This window comes from Argopecten irradians, chromosome 3 (genome assembly GCF_041381155.1).
Source record: "Argopecten irradians isolate NY chromosome 3, Ai_NY, whole genome shotgun sequence".
In the NCBI taxonomy this organism is placed as follows: domain Eukaryota; kingdom Metazoa; phylum Mollusca; class Bivalvia; order Pectinida; family Pectinidae; genus Argopecten; species Argopecten irradians.
In genome coordinates, this window is record NC_091136.1 from 33,449,748 (window position 1) to 33,469,183 (window position 19,436).

At 32.5% G+C, this 19,436-nt stretch overlaps 1 protein-coding gene across 31 annotated transcripts in view; it reads left to right on the forward strand.

The window, feature by feature from the left end:
- LOC138318311 (cyclin-dependent kinase-like 1) overlaps positions 1-19,177 on the forward strand; it is a 29,380-nt gene extending 10,203 nt beyond the window's left edge. For 2 of the 31 annotated variants that reach the window (XM_069260548.1, XM_069260551.1), the window contains 8 exons: positions 7,717-7,767; positions 8,235-8,258; positions 9,055-9,105; positions 9,533-9,586; positions 10,663-10,713; positions 11,341-11,394; positions 11,624-11,674; positions 14,376-19,177. In XM_069260548.1, the coding sequence (XP_069116649.1) occupies positions 7,717-7,767; positions 8,235-8,258; positions 9,055-9,105; positions 9,533-9,586; positions 10,663-10,713; positions 11,341-11,394; positions 11,624-11,674; positions 14,376-14,531 (492 nt within the window). In that variant the 3' untranslated portion in view covers positions 14,532-19,177. Of the gene's footprint in view, positions 1-5,147; positions 5,202-5,519; positions 5,574-7,716; positions 7,768-8,234; positions 8,259-9,054; positions 9,106-9,532; positions 9,587-10,662; positions 10,714-11,340; positions 11,395-11,623; positions 11,675-14,375 lie in introns of all 31 variants that reach the window. The other 29 variants (XM_069260549.1, XM_069260552.1, XM_069260553.1 and 26 more) reach the window with 24 other exon arrangements.
- Positions 19,178-19,436: the final 259 nt, after the last annotated feature.

Below are 19,436 nucleotides of genomic sequence, written 5' to 3' on the forward strand. Positions count from 1 at the left end.
ATATTTTTTTCATTTTTGATGAATATAAAATAAATTGTAACTTTACAGTGTTGAATTAAACAGTACGGGTGTACTTGTATTTAGTGTTGTGTTTAAACTGCATGGGTTGTGTGCTATTACTGGTGTAAATATATAGTAGTGTGTGATTTCCTGGGGTCAGTGGTTACTATGGTTTCTGACAGACAGCGGTAACTGCTGCAGGTGGAATAATTTTCATTCATCAAAGTGAGAATCATATATCAATATAATAGGTGTCAATTTTTGTTGTCAAATTTTAAATATTTGAATGTATATGGGTTAATTATGATATAATAATCAACTTAATACTAGAATACACTAACTATTGCATGCTTGTTCCATTTTAGAGGTTATTGATTAATCAATAGAAATGGTTAACTATTTAGAGATAAGAATTTGGATCCTGCTGCAGCTGCTGGCTAGCACACACTTTCTGTTGTCATGGTGATTTGGTAAAATGAATGGTAGTTGACACACATTTGATTGCCTTAAATAAAACCTCAGTAGCTGTCATCTTTGACTTTGTTTCTCTGTCTAAACTTTCTAGCTGTGATGGAAACTCTCTTGGGTTTGTCTTTCTGGTTTCTGATTGTTAACAACAGATTATAGGTATCCTCTATCTTTTTTGGTGTCTGGTATCACTGATAGGCCTGTAGATGTGTTTTTGTTGTGATATAGGTACCACCTCAGGATTGTGTGTCAATGTAGGAACCTATTACTTTTAGATTGTGTCTTAGACATTTGGGTATACTTCATACAGTATTTAATAGATTTGTAATGGAACAATTTCTTTCTGATTTTAATTTTCTCCCTAACCTAAATAGATAAAAGACGAATAGCCTTGATGATAATACTGATATATATCTAAATTACAATTTTATTGATTTGAATGAAAAATTATTGAAGCTTGTAATTGCCTTTGACTTTGAATTAATATCAAGGTTGAAGGGATGTTTGATGTGAGTTTCTGGAGGAAGCACTGTGGTCTGGTTTCCTTTAAATCGCTGTGTAGCCTAAGAGTGACACTCTAACTTTGATACCTGGGACAGTGCCGGTTTTCAGGTTTTGTTTTGGACATAATTAAAAATAGGATCAAAAGGGAGAACAGTTTAGTATTTTCAGACCAAAAACCAAGGACAGGTAATCCTGGTATATTTCTTAGACAAAGCCAAAACGGCAGTACCTTAGGACAAAAACAAATTGAAGCTTAGCTTTGGACAAAGGTTAATTACCAAAATGTAACATTTGTGTATTGAATGGTGAATATTGAAACAAAGTACACTTTGGTACTGTGGAACATCATCAAAAAATGGGAAATGGGAAAATATGAACTTACAAAACCTGCATATGGATCAATTAGTGTTTGGTGTGGTTGGACTTAAACGTAGTAGGTTTACAATCCCAGGTATGGTGGTATATTGTTTGTAAGACAATGGCAGTGTTTGGAACACTAGAGAGAGGTGAAATAAGGAACAAATACATGATCGTCAGCTAAAACGATGGAAATTAAGGAAACAAATGGCAGGAGAAAGGACTTTTCAGAAAGTTGTAAAGGTTTCAACTGACCTAAAAATTACAATGAATTAGTCCCAGTATATCCTTATGATATAATGATCAGACTGTGAGCACTGCATGGCCATCATAAGCATGCTATTCTTGATGTTGTCATCATTATCAACAAATTAGAAGTGTCCATGTGCACATTTACTGTTGTGCTTCTAACTTTCAGTTTGCCCATGTCAAGGAAAAACAGCAACTGAAAATATAGCATGTCTTTTTTAACAACACCTGTATGAAAATTCTTATGTTTTCTGTAATAGCTAGGAAATGATCATAGATATAGAAAGTTATGAATTTGAAAGGAAAATCTGTATATTTTTAGCTACCTGTATATGAATGATATACTTATATCACGGATGGCGTGGTAGCTAGCCAGGTTTATGTGGGTTGCAGGTAGATTGTACATATGAAGGACAAATCATTGTTGTGAATTAATATCTGCCATTCTGGTTACCCAATACTTAATTGTATCAAACTGTTTATTAATTCATACTGCAGACCTGTGATGATATTGATGTAGTGTCAGCTTCAGAATGGATGAGTGTTTGTAAGGAGAGTTGGTGTGTCAGGTTATGTCAGCTTCAGAATGGATGAGTGTTTGTAAGGAGAGTTGGTGTGTCAGGTTATGTCAGCTTCAGAATGGATGAGTGTTTGTAAGGAGAGTTGGTGTGTCAGGTTATGTCAGCTTCAGAATGGATGAGTGTTTGTAAGGAGAGTTGGTGTGTCAGGTTATGTCAGCTTCAGAATGGATGAGTGTTTGTAAGGAGAGTTGGTGTGTCAGGTTATGTCAGCTTCAGAATGGATGAGTGTTTGTAAGGAGAGTTGGTGTGTCAGGTTATGTCAGCTTCAGAATGGATGAGTGTTTGTAAGGAGAGTTGGTGTGTCAGGTTATGTCAGCTTCAGAATGGATGAGTGTTTGTAAGGAGAGTTGGTGTGTCAGGTTATGTCAGCTTCAGAATGGATGAGTGTTTGTAAGGAGAGTTGGTGTGTCAGGTTATGTCAGCTTCAGAATGGATGAGTGTTTGTAAGGAGAGTTGGTGTGTCAGGTTATGTCAGCTTCAGAATGGATGAGTGTTTGTAAGGAGAGTTGGTGTGTCAGGTTATGTCAGCTTCAGATATGAGTTGTAGAGAGTGTGTTCAGGTATGTAGCTCAAATGGATGATGTTTAGGGTGTGTGTCAGGTTATGTCAGTTCAGAATGGATGAGTGTTTGTAAGGAGAGTTGGTGTGTCAGGTTATGTCAGCTTCAGAATGGATGAGTGTTTGTAAGGAGAGTTGGTGTGTCAGGTTATGTCAGCTTCAGAATGGATGAGTGTTTGTAAGGAGAGTTGGTGTGTCAGGTTATGTCAGCTTCAGAATGGATGAGTGTTTGTAAGGAGAGTTGGTGTGTCAGGTTATGTCAGCTTCAGAATGGATGAGTGTTTGTAAGGAGAGTTGGTGTGTCAGGTTATGTCAGCTTCAGAATGGATGAGTGTTTGTAAGGAGAGTTGGTGTGTCAGGTTATGTCAGCTTCAGAATGGATGAGTGTAAGGAGAGTTGGTGTGTCAGGTTATGTCAGCTTCAGAATGGATGAGTGTTTGTAAGGAGAGTTGGTGTGTCAGGTTATGTCAGCTTCAGAATGGATGAGTGTTTGTAAGGAGAGTTGGTGTGTCAGGTTATGTCGGGGAATGCCAAGTATCAAAGTGATATCAAACAAGCTTGGATGGAGAAGGGTATATATCACATGGCCAATATGATTACAGATAGACTTGTAAAGTTCAGTCGCTTGGATTTGAGTCCTAGTTTAGTCAGTTATTATGAAAGTTCCTGGAATAGCTGAAGAAACATACAAAATCTTGAGTAAAGTACATTCTCAGAAAAGAAAAAAAAATAGAGACTAAAATTTATGAAAACAATGTGTGACAAAGTATCAAACATACTTGAAGTTAGTTTCTCCTCATTCTTCATTCAAACTTATTTTTATCATGATAACGTTAAAAAAGAATAATTGAAATTTGAACATGTACTGAAATCAGAATTGATAAAACAATAGAGAAGTGTTGAAATTGAAATAGGAAATTAATTGTTTTTCCTTCCCACCTACCTGGTACCTGGTTTTGAATGTTTTTATCTATCATAAAAAAATCAATATTCTTTCTTATTTTCATAATTTATTATTTTGAATTCATATATAATCTTTTATTATTATATCTAATCTTTTATCATCTGTGTGATCCCAGCTTTAGTGTCAGGGTACATTATCAAGCTATACACTTATTTCTTCATCAGATATTATTATCGATATATATTTTCAGAAAAGGTGATATTTTTATATTCACTTGGCAAAGTTTGTAGGTCTTAATAGATGTAAAGTGATGATCAAAAGTATAAAATGATGTGTTTCTACACTGTTTAACACTTTCAAGAAACACTATTATTTCAAATGTTAACAAATGAATGAAAAGGAATGAAGAATTAGAAAGTATATACCTAGGAATTGATTTTGAGCAAGTCTTACCTGTACACAACAATAAATATTCTTAAAACTTTACATGAAAGTTGTGGTAACGCAAAAAATTGCATGTTCCATTATTTTACACGTTGACCACAGAAATGGAAACCCACAAAAGGGAAGGATAATGATTACAACAGGGAGGGTCAAGTGGACCAGGTAATGTCCTCACTGCATGCTGACCACTCCCCAAACTGTGGCCAAATCTTGTCTGGACACTGAGAACTGGGAAAGTACAGGCTTGCATGATAATACCAAGACTTTGCATTCTAATATATAAACCAAACTCTGCAACTAGGTCCAGATAGTAAGAATATAGTATGGTTATTTATACCAGTACTATTAGAAATTAAACTCTGTACTACAATTACTGATTTGAAACTTCTTAAATCTTTCTATATCATCTATCTTCACTTGTTTTACTTGAAATCTAATTCTATCTATCTTCTAAGAGATGAATTGGAATTGTAAACGATCATTACGATTGTCTTGGTATTGTCATGTGAGTACCGCTACATATTTCAGTTGTGTCCAGACGAGTTAATTCAGAATCACATAAAAAGATCCTACACTCTTACAATTGTTTGGTATTAAATCCGGCCATATTTTTTTTTATACATCTGAAGTCATGTGCACATTTTTTGTGTAATTTTCTTTCGTTTTCTCTCTTTGTTTCCACCCCTCATCATACAGCAGAATTCTTGATATTTTTTTTCATCAAGATGTTAAGTTTTTATGCCAATTGTATTTGTATAGATTGTGCTTGTTGTCTACACATTCAATGGATCAGGTATTAGGAACACAGTACCATTTACATGTCATACTTCACATGATAATATGTGCCATCTACATTAAATTAATTGCAGGTATTTCAGTATCATATTTTCCCTTTTTCAGTATTAAGATTTCTTTTATTTCACTTTTATGGAACAAGATGAATGAATTAGAAGTCGGCCATCAGTAGATATTTTTTGTCTGAAATTTTCTCCATTAGTAGCTATAATCTCCATGATTGATCTTGATTTTATTTACCTCTTTAATTTTGATCCTTGTATTGATTATTTTTATATCAACCTTAGCCATCCTTGAAACCCTTCCGATTAAGAGAGGATGAGACACTGAAAGAAAGCGAGGTACAGTTAGTTAATACCTTATTTATTGTAAACTACAAGATATATCTTAAAACTTTAAAGTTGGTTATTTTCAATTAATACGTTTGCATTTCATTCAATGACAATGTTAAAACCTTTGACAGCCACTTACAATTTATAGCAAAGTCATTTGTTGTCATATGTATTTACAAAAACCAATCATTTATTCAATGCCCATAGATAATGTTCTGTCCAGACCCATCAATAATTGATTGACAATGGCCTCCGAAGCTGATATTACATATTTAATTGTTACAAGCGTGGAATCAATAATAAATTTTGAAATCTCAATTTTGCCAGAAGTGGAAGCCTTCATGGAAGGGGAAAGACACTGAGCCTCATAAAGAGGCTGAGGTATGCCCCGCACACTGCATGAATGTCGCCAGTCACGTGTCAGTCAGCTTTCGATATTTATTATAAATATGTTCATTTACCTGTATATATATTATTTTATATAATCTTTTTCCTATTTCCTATTGTATTTTAGTTAAAACCATTGATAAGGATTTACTTGATTTAGTTATTTGTAATCATTTATTTTGAAATAAGATCTTGCATTGTTACAAAGTTATAAGATTATTTTCCCCAAGAAATATCTCTTATGTATTATTTATAAACTTGTTAAGTATTTCAATTTTATAAAATTGGAGTCAGCCCTTTCAATTTCCATATATTTTATTAAAAATATGATGTTAACATGTCAATAGGATTGGACATCAGACATAAATTATCTTAGTGGTAATAAATTATTTTTACAGAAATGGCTAAATAAACAAAATATTAATAATTCTGGTGTCGGATTGAAATTGACATCATGAAAGGATATGAATCCTGCCCACTGTATTCTTTCTATCCAATAAGCAATATCAGAAAAATGAGTGGGCCTATTTCAAGCCATTGACAAAAACTATTGCACATTAGTAAGCCACAAATCAATTTGCAAAAAAAAGGTAAGGCAAAGAAACCATATATTATGCATAAGTTTGCATTTAATTAAGATTTAAAATTGAAGTTAAGTGAACTTGAGGCCTTTGAAAAGGGGAGGTGGAACATATAGGGATATACATACATGTAGAGGACCCCTTTATGTATTTAGTCAAGTGTTAGAAAACAATTTTCTTTAGATGTTAACAAATCAAGTTCTGTGGCTCATTAAATGTTGTCTACCTAATAAGTTCTATGTGACATAGTGATATTAGGATGATTTCTGCAGTGAGGACGGTAGCTGGCGATCACTTTGTGGCCTCCCTGACAACCCAATAACATAAACATTATGGTGCCACCTCATGTTTACACAACACAACCAGCTGCTATGGTGACCTACCTGACTTCATTATTTCACCTGTAGCCCTGAAATGGCGGGTGCTATTTTTTGTACGTTTATAGAGCTGCCCTGCAATATTAATCCCTTGAGTGGGATGAGCCAGCATGTTGATTGCGTTTTAATAGCGAGATAGATGAATCCATGTTCAGCATCCCAGCAATCAATCCCCAAGGCCTGGCTGATAATCAATATAATATATTTTATTGAAGATATTAACTAAGCAATGATGTTATAAACCAGATCGGTTGTATTTGGTAGATTTCATGAATATTGATAGCAGAGGGCAGAGTTTATCGCATTAAATCAGGAATTTATCATCATGTCATGGCTGTTATTGTCAGAGATATCTTAATTAATATTGTATATGGCATTATGTTGATGAAAAACTTGGTTTTCAATAACATGATCCTACATGTTTACCTGTTTAAATCTCTGGAGACTCCTAATTATTTCACTCTCTGTGAAATATAAACATGAATTCCATTTCTATATTTAGCCATCCTCTTTCTGTATGCCATTAATTACTATCATTACTACCATCATGACTTTTATTGACAAAACTTCTCATTTTAAAACACCCTATATACATGCATAATGAAGTTCTTATTTCATCAGTTTTAACAGCAGTTTTATGGAGTATTTCTATTTAGGGCGTTTTTGATCTGCAGATATCTTTATCATACACTAGTTTTATTTCTTCTCTTTCTCTGTATGATTTGCTTAGTCACTACCATATTGACAGGGTACTGCAGGTTTATGCAAATGATTGGCAGTTTCTTAGATTAAAGTCAAAATTTTACATATTGAATAACCTTCTATTTCAAGAATTTGGTAATAAACTGTAGTTACAACATAATGAGAGTTTTTAGCACAATATATCAAGATATGTTGATCAAGGTCCTGTAGCATCAGCGTTGGATTTTCGATATGATGAAAACTTTATCATCAACAGGCTAAGTCAAAGAGGTGACTTAAGCGTAGAGGAGTTGTTTTTGGATTGTTCTCTGTGTCATGTTTAACTCATTTGAATATCAATGTAATAGTATTTAATGAACTGGAAAAACTGTCTTTAGCTTATCAAGGTGTTATGTATCAAAAAAATTTCCAGAATTAGAACAGCCATAAAAAAGTAAGTATAATGGTTTTTGATAAAACATAATTTTGTATCTGTAGCCATGGAAACAGTCCCGGGTTCGAGAAGATGACATTCAAGGAGATGTAGAGGTATGCCTTAGTTGCACACTTTACATATACTCTTATCTGTATGCTAAGTTCATTTTGTTGACAATGGCTTGCTTCTTTGTCAAATTGAGACGAGAATTTTGTACAGGATGAACGTTGATGAAATGACCATTTGATAGAGGATGGACATTCAAACATCTAAAGACGGCCAAATTGGACATGTTCAGTCATGCCAGTGTAAACAATATATTTCACAACTCCCTTGTAAGATGACAGAATATTTGGTTGAAGGGTTGAGGAGTTTAATTGGTCTTTTAAATTTTTAAGTCACAAGATAATCATGTAGATGATTTTAGATAATTTGAAAAAATAACAAAATTTAACTGAAATTCAGATAAATTAAACAGGAAAGTTTTGTATTCATAGTTTGAAGTTATCATGTTGTGTATTAATAAATCGCTTTGTTTTTCTTTTTTCTTCTGCTAAATTTGTGATGGTTTACATTTTAGCGTCATTTTTATAAACCGGTACATGTATGGAAATTTTGATAACTTAAAACTAGATAAAGAGCTAGTCAAAATGCATGCAAACTATAACTAGATTGTAGTCAAACTTCATTACACGCTATAGGGAAATATAATGATAATACATAATTATATAGGATTGCAAATTAATTCATAATTTAATACATTTAGCTCACATAGAAAGATCTTATAAATATGCACACAAAGGACTATAGCTGAGCTGAAAATTATCATAGAACATTAAATTCATTGATATATAAAAGTTTGATTAATCGACTTGTAGAATTATCACAAAACTGCATGAAATTAGTTTTTATTTGCTTGATAAGTTTACCGTCATATATACTTCAAATAAGATGGCTAGTTTTGGAATGAACACTATATGTATGCTAATACATGATTTATATATAAGATGTGCATGAGATGAATACAGTTAATGTGTACAGTATACAAACGTTAAGATAGGCTAGATTTAGAGCAAGATTTTAATTCCATTATATTATTTATTTATAGAAATTTAATATAAAAAAAAAAAAAAGTTTAAAAAAAAAAAGAATGAAAATTTATTTGCTTCCATGTTGTTTTCATATATTTATGATAATTTTGAATATGTTAATCTTTGTTAATGTTAATGAAATTTCAACTTATTTTGATATTAATTAAGACATTTTGACAGAAACATTATAATATACCTTTTTCCCCCAGAAATATTTCTCATTCAAAATACATATGTTAGATATATGGAAATTTGATAGATGATATTATAAACTAGAAAATGATGGTCATCTTTGTTGCATACACACAGCGATGGAAGCCCATGAAGGTCAAGGACAATGACTACCACAAAGATATGGAGGTATGCCAAATCATAGTCATTGACCCATAAAGGTCATTTCCTTAGACTTTTTTTTTATTCTATTTATGCTTCGTGAGGATATCCTATTAAAATTTTTATTTTAAGTATATATATAACATGTAGACTATACACGGACATAAAATCTGCCATGGTTAAGTGGCATACAGATGTAGAACTCTACTATTTACTTATTTTAAGACAATGGTTATATACTCTCTTATTACCATGTAGTGTATATAGTGCAAGTTAGGTCATTCTAGTCCTTATCAAAAATGCAAAGGGAAGTAACTCAAAATCTGTAAACAGTATATGTGCCTAAGGGAGGTAACTTTCATCCCCATTTAGAGTAGTTAGTGTGAAGGGAAATAACTCTGCTAACAAGTTGTCCCTAGACCAGGTGTGAGATATACTTTTGTCACACCTGTAGATCACTGGTAAGCCAGTCAAATGGAAGGAGACAGATATACTTAAGGAGTCCGAGGTATGTGTAGTGTGGTCGGACCTGACTACTTTTTGTTTGTTTTTCCTTTAGATAGTTGTGTGTAAGAGGCAGGTCATATAGCGACTGTATTTTAGATGTAGCGTGGACAGGTTTTTATTTAGCAGGTTTCATTTTACTGCTAGTATTGTCATGACACTTTCATAATACATTTGTAACCGCTTTCATTTCTTTTACTTCTTTGCCTTACAGTGGTTCTAATAGTCATGTATGACATCATTTTTTTTTTTTTTTTTAGCTCACATTAATTAATTTGTTTGAACAATATATAGTTCCTCTTCGACATTTCATTTACACAGGCACCACATTTTTCTGTGTAAGATATTTTTGACAGGATAACTATGATAGAGAAAGGAGAGTCTTATGTAATACATTTTTAGTTTTGTGATGTGTTTTACATACAGGTTAAGTAATAAGTTGCGAACATGTTTACAATGCTTAAGATTACATGTTATCAATGTGATGTCTGCTGCTACTCTTTCCATCTTCATAACTGCCAATAATATACAGGAACCAGGAATCCTTCAATATAAGGAAACTGGCTGTCTGACTAAAATTGTCAGTTGATTTCTGTATTTCTAGGAAGTCCTTCCTCCATGCCAACTTGTGAACTGGGGTTAATTCTATTAGCTGCCATTTATTGTTAGTGCAATGCAAATCTGTATACTAAAAAAAAGTTCTTTGCTAGATTTTATGATAATTTGTGTCCCAAGTTCCCAAACTCTGCCATGGTCTTTATGTACAACCTTTACTAAAATAACAATACTGAACTAATATGAAAATACCTCAGTTTATATATTATACTAGATTGATTCTTCAATGAATTAAGTGTGTATAATTAGAATAATCCCTTGTCAAGATTTTAATTTGTTTTTTGACAATTTTTTGCTGAAAGTTTTCTCGGGCTCAGCTTGATTTGAAGGTTAGTTCTCTGTTGTTGAGTGGTGATGGTGATAAGTAAGATTTGGTTGTGGGCTGGGTTATGATTTAGGAGAGGAGGTATTGACACCTATTCACTATGACATTGTCTCACACACGTTTGTATCTCTTGGACATAGCCATGGAAACAGGCCAGAGGTCGAGACAATGAACCACAGAATGATCACGAGGTAATCTATTTCTCTGTTTGCTTCAGTTTGTTGATTCAAATGAATTTTTTGGGCAACACAGATTTTACACCATACAAACAAGTGTATGCTGTTCATTCAGATGCATTCAAATATTTGTCTAAAAAACAATTTGACATTCATTTGATGTGAAAGTCTTGTTTGATATTTTGTTGTTCTTTTAAATGCTTATTTACATTCAAACATTAGTCAAAGATAATGGTACATTTTCCAATTCACATTCTCATTTTTAAATCCAAATGTATAGACATGTGTTCATATTTTAAAAATGCAATACAAATGTACTGCATTTGACCTAATAAGTACCGTTATTATTACACTAACATCATGAAAGAGAGTTGGTAAATGAAACAATGTAAAAACACTTTCAATTAAGGCTGAAAAATTTATTTCTGGAAAATACTTGATCAGAACTGATTTATTGAAGAACTGAAATCATTCACAAAAAGAGGTAAACCAGCAGGTCAGGTTTTTTTTTCACCAAACGGGATCCACCTTTTTCTCCCAATACAAATGTGGGGTGAACTTATTAGGTCATATATGGTATGGCCGTATTGATAATTTCTGACAGCCTGTTACATTAAATATGCTTATGGTGTTGTTGGATAGACATGGAAACCATCCAGAAACAGAGATGATGATACACAGTCACGAGATATAGAGGTAGGAATCAATATCACATCAAAGCAGCCATCGTTATTTACCTTAAAATCTCAAGACATTTATATCCATTCATTATAAAAACAAATAAATTTTTTTTCAAACGTTGAAGGTAAATCATGCTAATATTAAAATGCTTTCAAAATATGTGGAAATATTTGAAAATGATGTATTTTGGCTAGAAATCTTTATTTTCAAGCAGTGTTTAATATAGACCAATTAATTTTGGTAGTTGTCATGGAAACCAGCAAAAATTAAGGAAGGAGAATTAAAGGAACCTGAGGTACGTCCTCACCTGTCACCATAGCGACACAATATCCGCAGTATTATCACGTTTGTTTTGTACATAAGTGCAAAAATATATTGTGTGTGCCAATTTTCACAAACACGCAAAAACCTGCCTATAGTGACCATAACTCCTGGGTGATTTGTCTGTCCTTTAAATATATATATATATGTATGCAGTAGTCAGCATATGGTCACTATGGTAGGTTCATATGCTTCATCTGCTATTGGTCAGTTCCCTTTCTATCTGAATCCTCTTAAAATGGCTTTCCTAGATCTGTGTGTGTGAAACTTTCAACTGTAACCAGACTTTTTATAGAGTTCTTTTATTCAATCAAATTCCAAGAAAACTAAAAGGATCAAGTTGGCAGCTTCCTAAATTTTCACCAACAGTGATAGATTACAGGTGTACGATTAGACCTCTCTTTGTTTGGGGATCAAGTTGGCAGCTTTTCACAATACTGAACAGGTGTAAGATAGTACTATAGTTAGGTGTCTTTGGCAGCTAATAGCCTCTGTTTAGTTTGAAAATTAGGTGCATGTACCTATAAATAATGCATTTCCCCCTAGTAAGATACAGACTATCTGAGCCATACCAATTTCCTGGCTAACTAGCTCAGTGCCATTAGACACCCTGGACCTCCTGAAACATCTTACTGTAATCTTCTTATGGGTGTTATTAAATGATGTCAAGTACAAAGTAGAGATCACTGTTGTCCATTTCATGCTGATTTGATCAATCAGGTGGACAGATCACCTTTTGTTTTAATCAATATTTCCTACCTTGGTTTTGATGCCATAGTACTTTTCTAAAACATCTTTTATTGCAAATACTGGTAGTTATCAGGTATGTATATGAATCTTCATAAATTATGCATTAAAAAAACACCCCAAAATTTATCAATATTGCTTGAAAATGGTTTTAATCATAAGGACTTTTAAAATTTTATTGTCAGGAACATGTCCCTTTCGATGAACTATCTCCTGATAGTAGCAACTTGATGGAAAACTTAGTTATTCATGAATTTTCTCATTTTGATATATGTCGCATGACCTATGTCTTAGGATAGAGGATAGAAAAGCATTGTATGAGAGTTGCTAGTGACTGTATTGCAGGGGTACAATACTACTTGGCATTTAGAGAAAAATGGTCATTACAGAATGACCAATTTAATAGGTTTATCAGAAAGTAATACTGATATTTTTCATTACCACTTTAATCTCATGGTGCTTATACCATGCTCTTTCTTGATCCTTTGATTTGTTCATCTCTGAAGTTACAGTTGTACTCATTTCATTATGAAAGTTTATAGGTAAATGATTAGGTTGTGCAACTAATTGCATACATGTATTGAAATTATTCCTGAGAGTTAATTCCCTTTGTAATCGGCTAATGTAGATGGATTTTACAATAATATGTTGGCCCAACCCAATCATGATTTATCATAAAGATGTGTTTTCTAATGATTTACTGATTTTTTTTTCACAGCTATACATTATAATTTGTAATTGCATGCCTGTTTGAATATTTGCGATGCTCTTGCTAAGTATTTTATCTGAGCTATATATATATATTCCATTAACCATTTTTCCTGTCCTTTTTTGTGATAATTATATATAATGACCTGGCCATACAAATACTGACACTGATCTGTTAGGTTTATTTAGCAGATTTAAAGCATGAACAGTTATATAATCCATCTTTGCATATTACAGAGTTAGCTCCCTTGTGGGTAGGTATCAATTGTTACGTCATTATTTTGTGAGCGCAATTCACGTTGTTTTCTCCGAAACGTATGACGTTACGCTCGCAAACAATACCTACCCGCAAGTGCAGATAATTCTGTAATATGCAAATTAGGAATACTTTTTATTTGATACTAAAAATTAACATTTTGAAAATACATGATGCATTGTTTCATCAATTGGTAGTAGGTACTAGAAGTTGACCCAGAGCAAATTTGTAAGATTAACCGAAGTACCGGTATTTGTATAGGAAGACAATAGGTATTGTGATATATAAAATATAAAGAATCAGTTTATAAGCTTGAATGATTATCTATATAAGTTAAATTGCATTTGATTTAATCATTTATCAATTGGTTAAAATTAAAATCTTGTGGTAAAGTCTTCATTTCCTTTGAAATAATCAAAATTGTAAATAAGACTTGCAATGGCAGTTTGAAGGACTTGAAAGGTATAAGGGAAATCTGACTGTTTATGATACAGGTAACTAGTACCTGTCAATATTCCAATTATGGATTTTATAGGAGACCTTCTAACTCTGTGTATTTGGCATTGTGTATAGCTATATATCATGGAACCAACTTAATTTGAATTTGGAATAGGAATTATAATCACTGTTTGCACATATCTATTGTCTTTCTTCTTGGTTATATTGATATCTGGATAATTTGAAGAGATTTCCTATTCCTTGAGGACTTAAGGTTCCACCGTATAAACCTTCCTTACAGATTGATGGCAAATGGAATGTGTTAATCTATGAGACAAGAAATTTACCTGTCAAGTGATCTGGTACCATTATTTTTAATTGTGATTTAGATTTGACTAAAGCTATGTCCTGCCTATTCATTGTTTAGATTAAATCTATCTAAAGCAGTAATATTTTCTTACAGACCTAACAGAGAACTGATAGCCATAAAAACAAGGAATTTATACCATGTTTTCTCTACTTTCAGACAAACTACATGTTGCCTAGTCTGAACGCAACCAACAACACGTCTACCTCCCCTGCCCCCAAGGGGTATTTGGGGAAGAAAAACCCCATCCACGACCATCACCCGTCGAAGCAGGGACACGACCACCACCATCCTCACCACCTGCCGAACATCTGACTTTACGGCCAAGGGGTGATGCGTCATGATAACTAAATGTCTGTTGGTTGTTATGACACATAATCCTGGAGGCCAATCTTTTCATTGTGTCGGGAGTAATGGGCAAGTTGTGTTCTTTTCACACCCTGTCTGCTGCTTCTCACTCACTTGTCGGTACTTGTTTGACAGACTGTACAGGTTTACCCCCGCATCAACCATGGCTTGCCAAAACATACATCAATGTACTGAATTCTCAATACTGCTTAAAAAAATGTACTGAATTCTCAATACTGCTTAAAAAAAAGAAGAAGAAAAATTCGAAAGATCTGAAATCCATCTCTCTTGTTCTCATTATTTCATCATGATAACCGAAATACTGAAGTGAGCTGTTCAGGCCCATTTGGTCTTTTTGATAGATAACTCTTTAATTAAGTTGCTTATTTGAATTATGTGCACATTGGTTGAACGTCAGTATGGAAGCTGTACATTGTTTCTAAAGCCATGGTTAAACATTAAGATTCATTATGAGTAATTGCTAGAGGTAGAAAAAGGCATAAAGTACAGGTGTGTTTTTGTAATTCCTTAGTCCCTGGTTACGTAGATTGCTTAGCTAAATTGATTGACAGATTTAATCCTCGCATACTAATGTAACAGATATTGGTATGTATGGTTTGTGTTGTTGTGTTATGTGACATTTTTTAAGTAACTGGGGTGGTTTAGTTTTGTCTGTTAGTGTTAGTGGCTTTATAGTATGGTAGATACTTTTTACTGAGAGAGCTGTGCGAGAGTGGGAAGGGGATTCAATATGGTAGCATTTTACTCCACAGACTGATGCGGGGGACCTATATGAGAATATTTGTGTATTTTTGCACTTAGGTATCCTTTTTTGTTCTTTGATTGTATCTCGTAAAATAGCTATTAGAAAAGTGTTTATAATGATTTAAGTGGATGAGAATTTTTTTTAATGAATTATGTATACATATGTGATCAAACTATCTGATTGACTGGCATATTAAATGTTTCCAATTTTGGTCTTTTACAATTTTAATAAATGCTCAGCAATAAAATACAATACCGGTACCAATATGGTTGTTGTGAATCATTGAATTCATTATATCTAGTTAAAATTAATCAAAAACATTTAAAAAATACAAGTTGTTCAATAAGCCAGTCAATTAAATAATGAATTTGTGATATTTTCCAACCATTTAATTAAATTGGATATTTTTATTTTCAAATATATTGTTTGTTATTTTCTACAGATCTGCCATAAAAGACATGCTACTTTTTCTGAAGATTAATGCAAAATGACTTTATCAGTTTGTGTAATACCAAGTAATATTTGTCTACTGTAAATAGTACTAGAGCCCAATGTTTTTTTGTGGTACTGAACAAATCTAGATAGTATTTTATGAAAATATATAGCTAGAACTCAAACTGCAGTATGCTTACTAATAAAGGAGGAATTCATTTATTATTTTTCAAATTGAGGCCTACATGTTTTTTGAAAAAATGTTGATAATATCGCATTGCTTCCATGAGAACATTATGTTGCCTCATGATGGTATATAATTCTCCAAAACAGATGAATTAAGAATCAACACCTTATCACAAGAGCAGATCAATGGGAAAAAATTACAAAAACAAAATGCAAAGTAAGAACATAGAAAAAATGTAGAACAGGTTAATGGTGTACAGATACAAAAATATCTACAAATATTGGTGTACAGATACAAAAATGTCTAGAATATGTTTGCTTTTTTCATGCCATTCCCTTTGCCTGTGTGTAGCTTGCTATGTAACCAGAGATTCCACTAAGATTTTCTGGGCACCCTTCAGAGTTTGTATATACATATGCAGCACTGTTCCCGCCACTCCGTTGCTTCCGAATAGCCTATGAAAATTTGCCTCCAAAATTGTACATTTTGACCATTGAATTTCAATGTTAATGACATTTGACATTGTTGTTTCTCAATAATTTATATTCAATTGTCGTTATATATTTTTGTGTTACACAAAAGTACCTCCTATCATATATTTGTTGGCAAAAAGGAATGATAATGTGAAAGCCTTGCCTTAATTGATGTTAGTGTTAAGGTTCGGAATTTTACGATCTTTGTTATACATTTGATCTGCCATTAGATCACATCATTCATCCACTTAAAAAATAATTCTTTGATTAATTTTCATTCCCAAAATAATGTTTGTACTTATGTTTTTAAAATACTAGAGTTATGACCTACATGGCATAGAGTGTGATTATTTGTCTCAGGTAAGGGTCAATAACTGGTAACAATAAGATTCCTTTTGGACAAAGAATGGAGACTTTGCCCACATCTAGTGCTTCTTAAAATTGAGCGAGAATTCTGTTTGAGATCCAAGTTCATGCTTTGAGTTTTGTGAAACTGCGAAAACTATCTGATATGAGTACATTTGAACCTCGTTGCTGTTTCCAATATATGACACTTAACAAGCCATGATCATCAACCAAATTCTCAGATGTAAATGTGAATAAGATATGTGATATGTTATGATTTAATTCATCATCATTTGAACATTGGTTTGTGATTCTTGTACTTTGGCATGTGTCCTGTTGATACAGTTATATTATGTTAATAGCTTTAAAGTTGAAATATGACCTATATAATACATGTATATATGATTGAAAGACATTAGGTAGTAAGATGCCATCTTGTTCTATGTTCCGCATGTCGTAAATATACATATTATTGTAATAAAATTAGTCTTGCAAATCATCATGCAACAATTTGGTATATGTATATACTTAAAGAATCCTTCATGTTGATGAATTTAGTTGTGTTAAAATTACATTTCGTATGATTTTCTGATTAATATGTCCTTTTTTCCTTTTTTTTTTTTTTTAAAAGATAGGCTAGAATTAAATGACTATTTTATTAATAAATTAACATGTAGATTAGACTGTAATTAGTACTCAATATGTAGTCACTATCATGGCATTTTACATTCTGAAGTACATCTAGAAAATCAAATCAAATATAGAAAAACTTCAAAAAAACAAATTTATTTTGTGCAAAAAATATTAACATTGAAGTAGATATTGTCATGGCTTCCCATTTAAAATTTCTGTCATTTTGTAGTCATATTTTATAAGCAGATTTGTTAAAATTTTTGATCAGCTGTGTATCGAAACAATTGTAATATGAAAATATCATGATAAATCATTATTACTTGGGGACTTTATTTTCTGATACCTATACGAAATCTGAAATTAGAATTGGTATGTAAAGTGACATTCTCTCTCACCTGTAACACAGTTTGTGGAGTAATACAGAATGTTAAAGTGGCTGGATAAAATTTGTTTACACATGGAGTAATAAAACTCAGATTTTTGTTGTATTTTACTAAATTACTGATAATCAAAATGGTTTTACCAGTTGCATTTTGTGTCTGAGCGGTGGACAGTAGTTTTACATGTTGTTTCTATGTTTATATGTGGTGATGATGACCCTTGGAAAGCAATGTCTTATCCTACTCCTATTTTTCTTTCTCGGATTTCTCTTTTCAGGACAACCATGTATTCATGTGCCTTGTATGTGCCTATTCCAGCACTTGGTCAAGTTCTAATGTCTGTTCGTAAAATGTCATATAGTGATATAAAAAATTTAGGTAGAGCAAAGAAAACACTGCTTTATGTTAGATAGATCAAGAACTGTGTTGATTACCGGTTAACATTTTTAATTGATCATGATGGATTCATTCAATTTTTAATTTTATTTTGTTTAGAACTATGGTAATAGTTTCAACCTTCACATAAGTGTTTATGCTTTTCTAAGAAATTCCATAAGAATCATAGGAGCATGTTGAATAGTTATGTTTGGTTAAGGGAACACACATATGGTGTAAAAAAAAAATCGCTTTTTATTGCATCTTTAATTTGCATGTTTGTCACCCAATAATGAAAAGGCAAGCCAGCTTGGTAACACAATATGGCATCACAAGGAAAATGTCTCGTAGAGGACCAAAATTTAGATTCATTTCACTGTTTAAACAAACAAATGTCTAAAATGAATGTTAATCATTTTCATTTCACAACAGTAGAATGAGTCTATTCTAACACAGCCATCAAGTCTCCATTCAGCAAATTATTTTCAATTTGCCTATGATAGTGAATCCTTATGTTCTTAGGTATTTTTTAGGATCTTCAACATTATAACCTGCTTTATTTATTAACAATATTCATAATCCTATGCAGTAATGATTCATGGCGCAGTAACTATGTCCATTTCATGATTAATAGCCGTCATAGCATAAATACAAATTTTACAATACTATTCTTCTGAACTGTAATCAATGTAAATCTTTTCATTTGATAAGATTCGTGATCAAACCTGGATTTAACCTGGATTCAGTGAATGTTGTTTAAGTTTTTTTAATGTTTTGGTTTCTACATCATTTATTTGCTATGGTATACAGCCAATTCGCTGTAAGCTATACAAGTAATTTAGCTAAATTGTTTTTCACAAAGAACCTCAGATATCTGTGTAGTACTGTAAATTTGTGTTTTCCAAGGTAGAAAGGCATTGTTTACTGTCTTTTTTTTCAGAAGTCAAATACTTCAAAGTAATAATCCATGTCAAATTTAAATTGTTATTTGTATTTAGAAATAAATGTTATCAATAAAATGATGCTGTATGAGAGTTATTTTTACCTTGGACCAACACTGTTCCATAAAATGAGTGTTCCATCTTAAATGTTTACTGGACGTTGTTCCTATTAACCTTTGATGTGGATGTACAATGGAGACAAATATTTTACTTTGTGGATCACACTCAGTTAAAGAGCATAAATTGCATCATGATCAATCGATCATATTGCTAGAAATTGTCCCAGGGTCCAGTTTCATTAACTTTGAGGAATTCCTTAACTTTTCCCGTTAGGAAAGCA